Here is a 13,469-nt window from a genome sequence, read left to right on the forward strand (position 1 = left end):
TCGAATTACAACCCCTAACCTCATATGAAAGGATATCCCAAGAAGTGACATCACCTCTTAAGACCTCACACATTTGTTTACCAGGTTTATTAGGAGTACATTTGGCCGCATTACCAGATTTAACAAATAACATTTTGAATCGGGGTTGTGCCAAAAAAGTGACACAATCCTGATCAAAATTTGGGCCTCAATGTATACATGCACTTTTTAAAATCTGCCACAAAGAAATTGACACAAGCAGAAATGTGGCAGTAAATCTGTTCAACTTAATTGGTTGCAAAGTCTGCATTTTAAAATATATTCTGGAGTTAAGGCACCTGCTGCAGCAAGCTTTGTGTGCCCCGTAAATCTCAGGGAATAATAATGTAAGATAACTCTGGTGGCACGCGTTTGCTGGAGACATCTGTGTTTTGTCTTGTCCAAGTCTTGAATTAAAGTAGCATCAAGGGTTAATGTGTCTCCTTAAAAGCGCATCATGTAACACGCAGATGACGGATGATTTTTAGGTCTCGCCTTGCTATCGCGTGAGCGATCGCAAAGCGAGACTATAGGGGCTTTTAAAAGTGCTCCCAAAATAGCGGATTGCATTGCTAGCACGCGCACAATCACGCGCTTGGTGCCGCCATGCACTCCGCTTTTTGGGAGCACTTCAAAGGGTTTGCTCCCCCGCCCCCAAGCGTGCGCGCGCCACGCTCCGCCGGGCTTGTCTAAATCTCCGTTGTGTGAACCCATGCAGGTGTGAGCACTTGAGAGGGAATGCGGCTGCCTTTAGAAACTGGTAACGTCAGTTCAAGGAATCGAGGAGGGAGGATACGGAAGTTTTTTTTTGGGGGGGGTGCAGTTATGTGAACACTCTGTGAAAGCAGTAGAACTTAACTTGCTTGGTGATACTTAGCTACGGTAGAGTGATGCGCTGATATTTTGTTTCAGTATTTGATCTAGCGCTGATGGCGTTAGGATTACCTCGCATTGATTAGGACGGACGACCGACTTGGCGCGCCCGAGCCAGGTTTCGTGTTGTTCACACGCGCTAGTTCTACAAGGATTTTCAGAAACTACGAGTATTTTTAGCTGCTCTATGGTAAGTACGGCTTTCCACTGTGTGTTTAATTACTGTAATTAGTCGGGGGGAAGGACGCACGACTCTGTGTTGTTTATATTACCACGCGGCATTGTCACCTATTTGTGCATATCACATGCTGTTTATTTAAATCATTTCCTTAAGAATGAGAGACTGCTCCATGGTACGTGCTTGTGGTAGCTGTGAACACTCGATTTATACTCTGTGGCACTGAGAGTGCTTTCCAGCCGAATTCGTCTCAACTCTCAGGGGAGATCCCGGTGCGCACGCGCATGAAGCGGCCGTATTTCTATCACTTTCCCTGTCCGTGCTCCGCGGGGTTATGAGGATGCGGAATATATGTAAGCGTGCCAGCTATTTTGTTTATTTTGAATTTTATGAAGAAGCCGTCGTTCCAGTTTGTTAGAATAATACATGTATTTCATCCGAGTAGTCTTTACAACAGTATTATGAACCAATTGAATAATAAATTGGTTATGGCCGGTGAGTTCTAGTTTAAAGTTTTTCTTCAGTGATACATTCAGAGGTGACCCTGACAGCAAAAAAAACGCATTGAAAGTGTCATTAGAGTAATTCAGTGGGCGTTGCGCGCCTGGTGTTTTAAACCATTTTAGCCCAATGGGCGTTGGTCCATCATCAATTAGCCACCAATGACAGTGTGGATGCTTGCATACAGATGATACTCACCGCCCCCCCCTCTCTTTGGTAGCGCCGAATCGTCAGGTGTACGGAAGTGGATTTACAGACCAGGGTATGGCCCCGCCCACAACTACTCAAAGTTGATTTTAGAAGGAAGACGTACGTCCACGCGCTGTTTGCGTCGGACAATTGAGATTCTAGCGTGGTAGCAGCTCAGTGAGAGATCCTGAAAAAAGGAGGTATTCTCTGGGGTCTGGCTGGTTGTACTTGAGGGACTGACATGTACGGTGATGAAGGGCTGCACTCGGGCACTGAAGTGGCAACACAAAAGTAAAATAATATTTGCAGCGCTGGGCGATGAAGGCTGACTACGCTCGTACACGACCGGTAGGGCATCTGTGCTGTTCATTGCCAGCATAAGTCGTCTCCTGGCACGTTTCACAAAACGCATTGCAACTGTATACAAAGGAGCTATGCAGGGCTTTAATGGGCTGGGGCCTGCGCTCTGAAAAACAGGTGCTGAGATGCAGGCGCGCAACACCCATTGGGCTCACCGGGCTTCAGCCCCCCCGCCCCCCCCACGTCGTGTGTCAGCCCGGCTGAGACAGCCTCGCGGGCTGGCGTCCGTCTAATTGCAGCCAGACCCGAGTACTTCACAGGTCTGCTGAGATGGGTGCTTATCGGGCTCTTCATTTTGCTCTGTCTAAACAAAACAAGCATTTGCAATGCAATAGGTCTCGCATTTATACGAGTTTGAGCTATTGGCATTGTTAAATGACAATGCCTTTTATTTATGTTTTAAAAACCCACACATAAATAAAAGGCATTGCCATTTACAGTGCCAATAGCTCAAACTCTTAACAACTGCGAGACCTATTGCATTGCAAATGCTTGTTATTTTATGTAAATAGGTAAGTGGGCTACTGCTTTCAACACAGAACCTATTGATACTTGCAGATCATACATTTTAATTTTTATAGTATAGCACAGTGAGCTATGAAGCACACGTGACCCTTACATCTTGTAACCCTCACTGTTCTACGTAACACATCATGCACCTAGATTTACACAAAATGATTTATTCTTGATGTATAACATGTGCGTGTGATGTAAAGCGCTGACACCCTGCATTGGGAAAAGTAGCGAAATAAAACAAAATAAAACAAAATAGTGATATTTATATTGTAATTTCTGCAAATTATGGAATAGACCAGAACATCTGAAATGTTTACAGTGTATACATATCTCTTATTTACAGGGTCTGAACAAAGTCAAAACCATGCCTCTCGCAAGTACATATGAAGTGACAACAAGCTGTGAGCCTTTGTTTTCCCTCCATTACATTTGCAGCTACATGTGAGGCTCCAGATAGGCCCCAGCCAAGATACTCTAAAGGAGGCCTGTTGGCCCCTTAACTTCGGCCGTTGTTTAAGGCCTAGCTAGAATTTAGAGTAACAAAACCCCCTCTCCGCCGCCAGCACGTTGCTGCTCAAAACAAAAGCAGACAACGTGAGGGCTCTGCGGCACGTGTTCCGGTTTCTGAAAATTACACTGGGACGAGTTCAGCATATTTCAGCAGGGCACAACTTCTTGGCAGGGCGGACGGGTTCTAACCGGACGCTAGCTACCCGTTTGTACCTCCGACTTGTGTCCTGCCTACAGCCTTCCGGCTGTGTACAATGCTTTGTTTCTCACTTGCAGGGCTCGAGTCGGGGTACCACGCGGGTGGACGGCGTCCCCCCACTTATTTTACCGGGAGCTCGATAACTGAAGCCACACATTCACTCTTTGGCCTCTCAGGGGCGAGATCAGAGCTCATTCAGAATGCTGCTCATGCGCTGGCTTCTCTGATGCAATCGCATCTAAGGGGTGAGCGAGGGGAGGCAATGAGTCTGATGGTGCCAGCCACCTTTCGCGACGTCACTTCCGGTCGTGATGTCAGCGTCCCCCCATTTCTTTTTTTAGGACTTGTGCCCTGCTCACTTGTATTTAAACATAAGCACTGTAAGCCCATCTGAAACCTCAACCTTACACTGTGCACTACGCCCAGTCTCTACCTGGGCCTGCATCCTTCTACTGTGCACTATGAACAGACTCTCACTGGACCAAGCAACCTTTCCATAGTGCCACCTGCTCTATGTCAAAGTGGACCCACCTTCTTCCTATGATCACTATGCTGTGCCTTTAGCAGGGCTACAGTTTTCTATAGCGCTCTATGCACAGTTTCTTGCTGAGCTGCCACCTTTCCATAGCGCTCTATGCAAATCTCTTGCTGAGCTTCGCCTTTTAACAGTTCGCTATGCACTATTAGTTACTTGGTTGCAGCCTTCCTACTGCACGCTATGCCCAATCTTCTGCTCGGCGTGCTTTTTTCCGTTGTGCTCTATTTCTCTCTGTGTCTGCAGTGCATCCTTCCTATAGTGTGGCATGCTTCAAGTCAAGCTAGACGCATTCTGTTCCCACTATGAGCCGTGCTCTGTTTAATTTGTTGTTCACCCTTCGAACTATAACTTCAGCTCAGCATACAGCCTTTCATGGTGAATTATGTTCTACCTTAAATGGGATAGCAATCTTCCACAGCATGCTATGGTTCGCCTTTAGCTGGAAATGCAACTTTTTAATATGCACTATGCCCTACTTCTCTTTTAAGCATGCAAAAAAAGTGATGGATGGATTATCTGAATTAATCTCAGCCACTGGTAATTACTTGGGGCCTCAGCCTAGTCTATTGTTTTGCACACCATGCCACCACCTCAGTTTGGACCCAGCCCTATGCAAATCACTCTCGACCCGGTCACAATAGAAACAATCCCGCCCAAACTGCCAGACCAGGTCCTCCCCGAGCTGGAACACAAGCATCCCCAAACTGCTATCACCCTTATTACGGCTCATCAGTCAGATATAGCTTGGTTCCAGAGGTACATTGTGCACGAGACCCACATCTGGGCAAACCCGTCCCACTGATGGTGTCACACTGAAGTATACAAAAAAAGTGGTGGATGGAATGCTTGAATTAATCAAAGCCACTGGTAATTACTCGGGCCGCATTCCAGTCCATCGTTAATGTGCACACCATGCCACCTCGGTTTGGAATTGGCCATATGCAAATCAGTCTTGACTGTGCTCCAATAGGAACAGTCCAGCCTGAACTGCCAGGCCAGGTCCTCCCTGGACCGGAGTCGAGGAGGGCCCGAAGGCCGGTGCCGATGTACGGGATGGAGAAAGTGCCGCTTCGAGAGATGAAGATGATGATGAAGAAACTCGAAGAAACGAGGATTTTCCGTCGAGGCTGGAACCGTAGAAGTTCGAAGCCGGAGCACGAAGTATCACATCCGAGCCCGATGGCGGAAAAAAACAATCTGAGGATGGAGCCGAAGCCCATGCGCAGTACGGACCAAAGGAGGAGTCACCAAACTCGTGACTTCCAAAGACTGTCCAAGAAGAAAAACAAACTGCAAACATCCGGGCCCAACACCAGATGGCGATCTATGCTAAGTGTACAATCTGCAGCTCATATGCCTCGAACAGCAGTTTATAGAGGAAATCTTTCACGTGGAGAGAAAAAAAAGAGGTTAATTGCTTTGATATTTCTACACACACTGTATTACAGCAAATGGAAGATGCTTATGTAACCATGCCTTAACATCACACACAAGCAGGGCTCGAGTCGGGGTACCACGCGGGTGGACGGTGTCCCCCCACTTATTTTACCGGAGCTCGATAACTGGAGCAAATGGAGCCACACATTCACTCTTTGGCCTCTCTCGGTCGAGATCGGAGCTCATTGAGAACGCTACTCATGACCGGTTACTCACCGGTAATATTCATTACTCCGAGTCGTAGCCCTCCCCGTCCCAGTCCTAACCAGTTGAGCATAGCTCCTCCCACCAGACACTCCCAAGCAACTTGAAACCCATCCCTTCCCTCCAGGCCACACCCATACCCTGAGGCATATAGCACCGTGACCCGCCACTCCACATCCTGTATCAACCAAGCACAAGAAGCCGAACAGGGAGGGAGGGATGGGAACCTGGACTGGGACGGGGAGGGCTACGACTGGGAGTAATGAATATTACCGGTGAGTAACCGGTCATTACCTCCTCGTCAGCCCTCCCCGTCCCAGTCCTAACCAGTTGAGCAGATACCAAAGCAATAATCGGCTTCACTCAGTAGAAAAACAGACTTTAATAAGCATATAAAAGTCACACCACCGGAGCAGAACGCAACACAGCGTCCCCAAACCCAGCAGACTCAGTCCCCCCCAACCACCAAACGATAATGGGACAAACGTGTGAGGAGAACTCCAGGTAGCAGCTCTGCAGATCTCGGCCATGGAAGCCCCCTGAAAACAAGCCCAGGAAGCCGCCACCCCCGAGTCGACCTCCCCTGAACAGAACCAGGAGCCAACGCCCCACAGGCCTCATACACAGCACCCACAGCCCACCGCAGCCAACGACTGAGGGTAGCCCCAGAAGGCTTCAGACCTTGACCAGCCAGCCCAAAGGTCACAAAAAGGGATTCCACCTTACGAAAAGGCGCAGTACTCAACAAATAGACCTCCAGAGCCCTATGAACGTCCAAACAGTGCAGCCGCACCTCCACCTCCGAAAGAGGATCAGGACAGAAAACAGGCAACACCAGATCCGAAGAGCAGTGAAAAGAGGAAGGGATCTTGGGAACAAAGGAAGGATCAGGCCGAAGAACCACCCGATCAGGAAAAAAACGTAAAAAAGGGGCAGAACAAAGCAAGGAGCCCAACTCCCCAATCCGCCGAGCCGAGGTAATAGCCACAAGGAACAGAACCTTGATAGTCAGAAACCTCAAAGACACCTCATGCAGAGGCTCAAAGGGAGCCATCTGCAAAGCCCCCAAAACCAGAGGCAGATCCCAACTAGGAGCAAAGGTCCGAATGACAGGCTTCTGAAGGAAACAACTCCGCAACAAGCGGGACACCAGGGGAACCACCGGGTCACAGACCGAACCCCGAAAGGCCCGGACAGCAGCCCACTGAGCCCTCAGGGAGGACACAGCGAGACCCAAGTCAAACCCGTCCTTCAAAAACTCCAAGATACGCACCGGATCCACCTCCAACGCGGACCACCAACGCGCCTCACACCAAGACCGAAAAGAAACCCAATGCCGGGCATAGGACTTGAGAGTCGAAGGGCGCCTGGACCTCTGAATAAATTCCGCCACAGAAGGAGAACACCCTAAAGCCACAAGGTTCATCCTCTCAACAGCCAACCCGCCAATCGCAGGCGGACCAGACACTCCCGAGACAGAGGGGGAAATGACAAGGGACAAGGGACCACCGGCAACCTCCAGCAGGGCCCCACCGCCAACTTCAATAACAGAGGGAACCAAGGCCTCCTGGACCAAACCGGAGCCACCAGGATCACAGAAGCCCGATCCCGCTTGACCTTCAGGAGAACACGCGGAAGCAGAGCAATAGGGGGAAAGGCATACAGCAGACCCCCCTCCCACCGGAAGGACAGGGCATCCACCCTCCAAACCGCCGCAGAGCGAACCAGAGAACAATACTTCTCCCTCAAGGCGTTCCCCGGAGCGGCAAACAGGTCCACCACCGGGATCCCGAACAGAGCCATCAGGCAACCAAACACCTCCTGAGTCAGGCACATATCCGACAGGGAGGGAAACACCCTGCTCAGGCGATCCGCCTCAGTGTTCAAAATCCCCGGTAGATGCAAAGCCCTCAGAGACAGCAAGTGAGACTCCGCCCACAGGCCGATACTTCGTGCCAACAAATTGAGGGAAGCCACCTTCGCGCTCCCCTGGCGGTTGATATAACACACCACCACCGTGTTGTCTGACCGTACCATCACATCCCTCTGGAGGATCCAAGGCAGAAAATGAGTCAAAGCCAACAGAACCGCCTTCAACTCCCTCCAATTCGAGGACATGCCCGCCTCTGGCACAGACCAGAGACCCTGCACCGACTCCTGACCCAAGACTGCACCCCAACCCAATTCGCTGGCATCGGTCGTCAGGACCAACCTCTCCAAGGACACAAAGGGCGAGCCCTGTAAGAGGTTCCAATCCACCAGCCACCAGGACAATTCTCGGGCGATGGACACCCCCCCCCGGAATCAACTGTTCGTAATTCAGAGAGGCCGGATCCCAATGCTCCAGAAGATGATTCACCAGGGGGTACAAGTGTAGACGGGCCCAAGGAACAATCATAACAGTAGCTGACATTAGCCCCTGAACACGCAACCACTGGCGAGCCGTGGAAGACTGAGCCCCCAACACCTTCCTCAGCTCGTGCATAAGAGTCAATCTGCGAGGTTCCGACAGGAAGACCTTTCCCAACCTGGTGTTGAACACCCCCCCAATGAACAGCAGATCCTGAGTGGGGTGAAGATGGGATTTCTCCAAGTTCAGAATCCAACCGAACCGTTGAAGGAGACTGCAAACCTCCATGGACTGAGCCTGAGCCTGAAGGAAAGAAGAGGAAGAAATCAACCAGTCGTCCAAGTAAGGGAACACCTGAATACCCCGAGCATGCAACATCCCACAAAGGGAGCCAACACCTTAGTAAAAACCCTCGGAGAGGCCGACAGGCCAAACGGTAATACCTGGAACTGGAAATGATCCACCCCCACACAGAAACCCCAGGAACCTCTGAGAATCCGCGTGCACTGGTACATGAAAATAAGCGTCCCGGAGATCGAGCGAAGTCAGGAAATCCCCCACCGACAGGAAGGGAAGAATCAACTGTAGAGTCACCATCTTGAAGGACCGATGAGGGATACATAAGTTCACCGCCTTTAGATCTAGCACAGGACGGAAGTCCCCATTTGGCTTCTGGATCAAGAACTGGAGCGAGTAAACCCCCCGACCCCTTTGACTCACAGGCACCTTCACCACAGCCCCCTTGGGCACCAAGTCCCGAACTCCGTCCAACAGAGCACGGCATTTCGCCGGAGACCTGGGAACAGGGGTAGACCTGAACACATCCACCGGAGGAGTTCCGAATTCTATTCTGTAGCCCAGCCGGACCACCTGCAGGACCCACTGGTCCCGAACGAATTCCTCCCAGACAGGAAAAAAAGAAGAGAGGCGACCCCCAACCGGCAACCCCATCATCACATAGTCACGACTTGGAGGGACCCGCCGAAGAGGAAGCACCCTGTTGACCCCGGGACTTGTGGAAGGAAGGGACACCCCGGCCACGTCCCCTACCACGAAAGGGCTGGGTCGCCATTTTAGACTGAAACGCTTGCCCAAAAGCCCGCTTATAACCCGCAAACTTCCCTTTCTGAGAAGAGCGGACCGGAGCCAACAACTTCTTGTCCTCCGCAGTCTTTTTAATCAAAGCCTCCAACGGCTCACCAAACAGTTTAGAGCCCGTGAAGGGGATCTTCATCACGGCCGCCTTCTGAGCAGCCTCCGCCTTCCAAGACTTAAGCCACAACTGCCTCCTAGCAGCAACCGAGGCACCTGCAGCCGCCGCAGCAGCGCTAAGGGAGTCAAAGGACAAAACTGCCAAGAAACGCAACTGCTGTTCCAACATGGATAAAGACTCCGAGGGATCCTCATCCTGCATGAGCTGCGCAGAAATACTTTGACAGTCTTTAAGAAGTGACTGCACAAGATAGCTGGTGTAAGCTGCAGACCGAACTGCAAGATTAGAGGCAGCAAAGGACCGCTTCAAGGCCCCTTCCACACGCTTGTCCCCAGGATCAGAAGGAACCGCATCCTCAGACACCACCAGGCTCTGAGACGCCATGCCAGCAAGCAGGGAATCCACCTTCACCACGGCCGGGAATTCCTCCGAGAAACCCTGCAAGGGATACCTCCTAGCCAGAAACCGGGGAAAGGCATGTTTGTCCACATCCTTCCATTCCCCCTCCAGCACCCTCCGCACAGAAGCATGAATGGGGAGGCTTTCAGGTTCTCTCTTCAGGTAATTAGCGAAGAAGTCTTCAGACTCTCCACCCGGCACGGGACCAGGGAACCCCAAATTGTCCTGAACATGCTGTAGAACACAACTACAGTCCGACCCTTGGACAAAACGACCCTTCACCTCCTCATCAGAGTCCATGTCAGGATCTACCTCCGCCGAGGCATCCAATTTCCGTTTCTTAGGCCCAACGGGATCACGAGCCACAAAGGCAGCCGCCACCGCCGCCTCAATCATCTTCTGAATATCTATTAAGGAAGGAGCAGTGGAAGACCCAGCGACCACCTCCTCATCCACACAGCCGAGCTCACGTACATCCGCACCTCTACCCTCCATGTTGTGAACATGAGACCAGAGAAACAGACCCCATTAAATACCGAGCCTATCCAGGGGAAAAAAAAAAAAATATTCCCAAAGGCCAACCAGGGAAAGCCCCACCGATCCCCAGCCAATCCCCAACAGGACTGAAGGCCGGCCCCAAAACGGCCAATCAGAGACTTCCACCCATCCCATAAAAGGAAAGGACAGGACAGGGCCCAACCTTTAAGGATACCAAGAACCCAGAAGCCCCCGCACCAGGAACCAGTGAACAAGGTAAGAAATACCCCCAAAGCCCACTGAAGAAACCTGCCTAGACCGAATCAAAGGGATTAGAACCTGTAACCTTGAGAGTCAGAGCCCCAGACATAAACCAGAAGGCCACAGTGACTCTTAAGAGCAGTAGGAGATTAGAGCCACAAAAAACCCCAAACGACCCCCATCCGAATAGAGACAGACATGAGGACAGTGGAAACTCCTCCCCAGGGCACCTACAATGCAGCAACCCCCAACCAGCAGGAGAATAACACCCCACTCCAAGATCCGAGGAAGCGCGAAGCGGACAGTCAAACAGTAATCAGTAAACCAATCTGTATAAACGCTAAACAAACAGGAGACATGCCCCCACTGACGAAAAAAAGATATAGAAGCCAAAACCGTCATGCCCTTGGCGCGCAGAAAGGCAAGCCGCACCTCACACACCTCCTCTCCCCCCCGGGCGATCCCGCTAGAGCAGGAAACAAACTCGGAAGAGAGAAGGCCGCAGCAGGGAGTCACCACCCCACACCAGGTAGTCCTGACCCCCCAACCCCACGGTCCCGCTACAGCAGGGACTCAAAGTAAATGCCTCAATAATTCAAAAACGGCACCTAAGGGGTTTAAACGGGCGCTAAACAACCCGTTTCACACTCACCTGACAGGAGGCTTGAAGACCCAGCACCTCCTATCCCATCGAAGTTTGCCCGGAAGTGAATCAGCAGAAAAAACAAACAGGATGTGGAGTGGCGGGTCACGGTGCTATATGCCTCAGGGTATGGGTGTGGCCTGGAGGGAAGGGATGGGTTTCAAGTTGCTTGGGAGTGTCTGGTGGGAGGAGCTATGCTCAACTGGTTAGGACTGGGACGGGGAGGGCTGACGAGGAGGTAATGCGCTGGCTTCTCTGATGCAATCGCATCTAAGGGGTGAGCGAGGGGAGGCAATGAGTCTGATGGTGCAAGCCACCTTTCGTGACGTCACTTCCTGTTGTGACGTCAGCGTCCCCCCACTTCTTTTTTTTAGGACTTGTTCCCTGCACACAAGCTTTACCATGACCCTTCAACTTCTCATGATCTCCCCTTGGAAAGTGACCCTCATACCTGTGGTCTCTTCATCCTCGGAGCAGATCTGCAGCAGCTTCCTCCTACAGACGTAGGCTAGTGCCCCGAGCAGGACCAGCAGACAGACAGACAGACCCACAGTCACCCACAAGGCTATGGCTGGGAAGGTAAGATGTTGTCCTGCCGAGGAAGTTACACAATTAGAATCATTTGGAAAGTATATAACAACATTTCATAGTGTGGAAATATCCACCAGCCCACAAAGTAGAAGCAACGCAAGAACCATTGATAAGAGACTCTCCTCCCAATGCAAACCTGCCCCAGGAAAGTAGCAATCACTCCCAAAACCAGGAGGACCTTCCTGCCCTCTTCACGGGTATCTTCAGATGGCAAGAACACCAGGTGTTCTTCCTGGAAGAAGACCCCGAGTGTAAGAGCTATCATGGGATTGTCCATTTAGAAGTATTCTACCAATACGACCAGACGTTTCTACTCTGACAAACACACCCTCCTAGTGGTCCCAAAAACCAACTGCAAGGGCAGTGGAGACGAGTACTTCTCAGTAGACGCTATCACTTGTGGAATATCTTTCCTCTCCCACCCCCGTCCACCTGCAACACTACCGCCTCTCGGCCTCACTCAAACCTCCCATACAGTAACCACCTTCTTCCCAGCCCCTGCTCTCTCCACTCCCTTGGCCCCATGCATCTCCTTTCTCACAATTGTCTGGAACCAATAAAGTTATGAAGCTTTCTCAGTTATGTCACCCTTCCGTCTTGTGTGTGTTTCTTTAGGGACATGCACGGATTCGGGGGCAGGGGGTGGGAGCGGTTTTAAACCTGAAATCAGAATGGAGGCACTTGGATATTTGTGTAAAATGTGATGTCAGTGTGGTGTACATATTACACTTGGTATAGAAAGTGGGCACGCTCCTGCGCAGGTTAGTACGAGCCAGACCCACCCATTCATATGTGTCACAGTATATGTAAAAAGGGGTTACTTACGTAAGTAAATAATTATCATTGAGTTCCTTAGAAATAATTTCTTTACAATGCATATACATTGGTAGTTCGAATACCTTGACTCTTTTTCACTAAAATGTTGCTGTTTTCACACATCTGTAAGGCATACCACGAGTAACCAGAGAACCACATATGGGAAGCTTTCTGTTCGTCAACTAAAGAAAGAAATCACCATATTTAGGACACAGTCATTTCCATCACTTAAAGGTGCCAGAGAACGACGTGTGACCTAAGAACACACACACTGTACCTATCCTACATAATCAAACCTGGGGCTATCAACTAGCAAGAAACCCATTTACCGTGCACGGTCTCCAGTTCATATTCCACTTACACCAGGACTCATCCAAACTGGAGATCTCCACTGGTCTACTTTTTGGACACTATTTTGCCTTAACACCTCTGGGGTCCCATCAAAGCAGAAGTAAACTCATAAACAGCTTACAAAACTTCCCCACCACCCTCAGGGTCCTTCCCCTGAAGGAAAGAATTCAAGAGGCAAATGGGTATGGGTCCAGACAACTGGTTTGATCCCTTGATCAGGAGAGAGAATTGTCCACAATACCTTTATTTCACTTGAAGTTTTTGTAAGGATGAGCCATACATCTTGAAATAATACATTGCAGCTCCAGTTTCAACAATTCATGAGCATGGAATATTCATATCCATTCAAAAACATGCAAACATTTAGAAGAAGAAGTTAGATTAGTCTCTACTGGGGCGAAGTCCAGGTGTCCCAACTCTTTGCAGCGTAGAGGACCGAGTCCTGTATGAGATCATTTTCTGGCCCTGGGAACAACATGATGTTTATCCGTTTTAACTGAAGGTCAGCAAATCCATCAAAGGTGAAGAATAGGCTGTAAGCTGGAGTATCCACCAGAAACAGCATAACCAAAGGTAGGCAACTTGTTCTTCTGATGAAAACGTCTACCTGCAGATTGCTCGCCTTTAGTGCTGTGTCATTGTTCTGCTTATGTGTCGTTGGTATTTATTGCTTTCACTCGTTGTTTTATCTGCTGTTTTGTGTTTTATGAATCTGTAGATCCCACATAAACATTTTTGATGGAAAGTCTTGCAGGACTGAATTAGCAAAATGGCCCCCGTCGGGTCTGAATGTTCAGGCTGTAGTCTTTTGTGAACGCGTGCACTGTCGCCCAAGACAAAGCCTT

At 50.1% G+C, this 13,469-nt stretch overlaps 1 protein-coding gene across 3 annotated transcripts in view; it reads right to left on the minus strand.

Annotated features, from left to right (window-relative positions):
- CD276 (CD276 molecule) overlaps positions 1 to 13,469 on the minus strand; it is a 298,243-nt gene that overhangs the window by 49,585 nt on the left and 235,189 nt on the right. For 2 of the 3 annotated variants that reach the window (XM_085643901.1, XM_085643902.1), the window contains one exon: positions 11,318 to 11,458. The exons of the other annotated variant lie outside the window; for it this stretch is intronic. In XM_085643901.1, the coding sequence (XP_085500027.1) occupies positions 11,318 to 11,458 (141 nt within the window). The remainder of the gene's footprint in view (positions 1 to 11,317; positions 11,459 to 13,469) is intronic. 3 annotated transcript variants of the gene reach the window in all.

This window comes from Triturus cristatus, chromosome 3_1, assembly GCF_964204655.1.
Source record: "Triturus cristatus chromosome 3_1, aTriCri1.1, whole genome shotgun sequence".
In the NCBI taxonomy this organism is placed as follows: domain Eukaryota; kingdom Metazoa; phylum Chordata; class Amphibia; order Caudata; family Salamandridae; genus Triturus; species Triturus cristatus.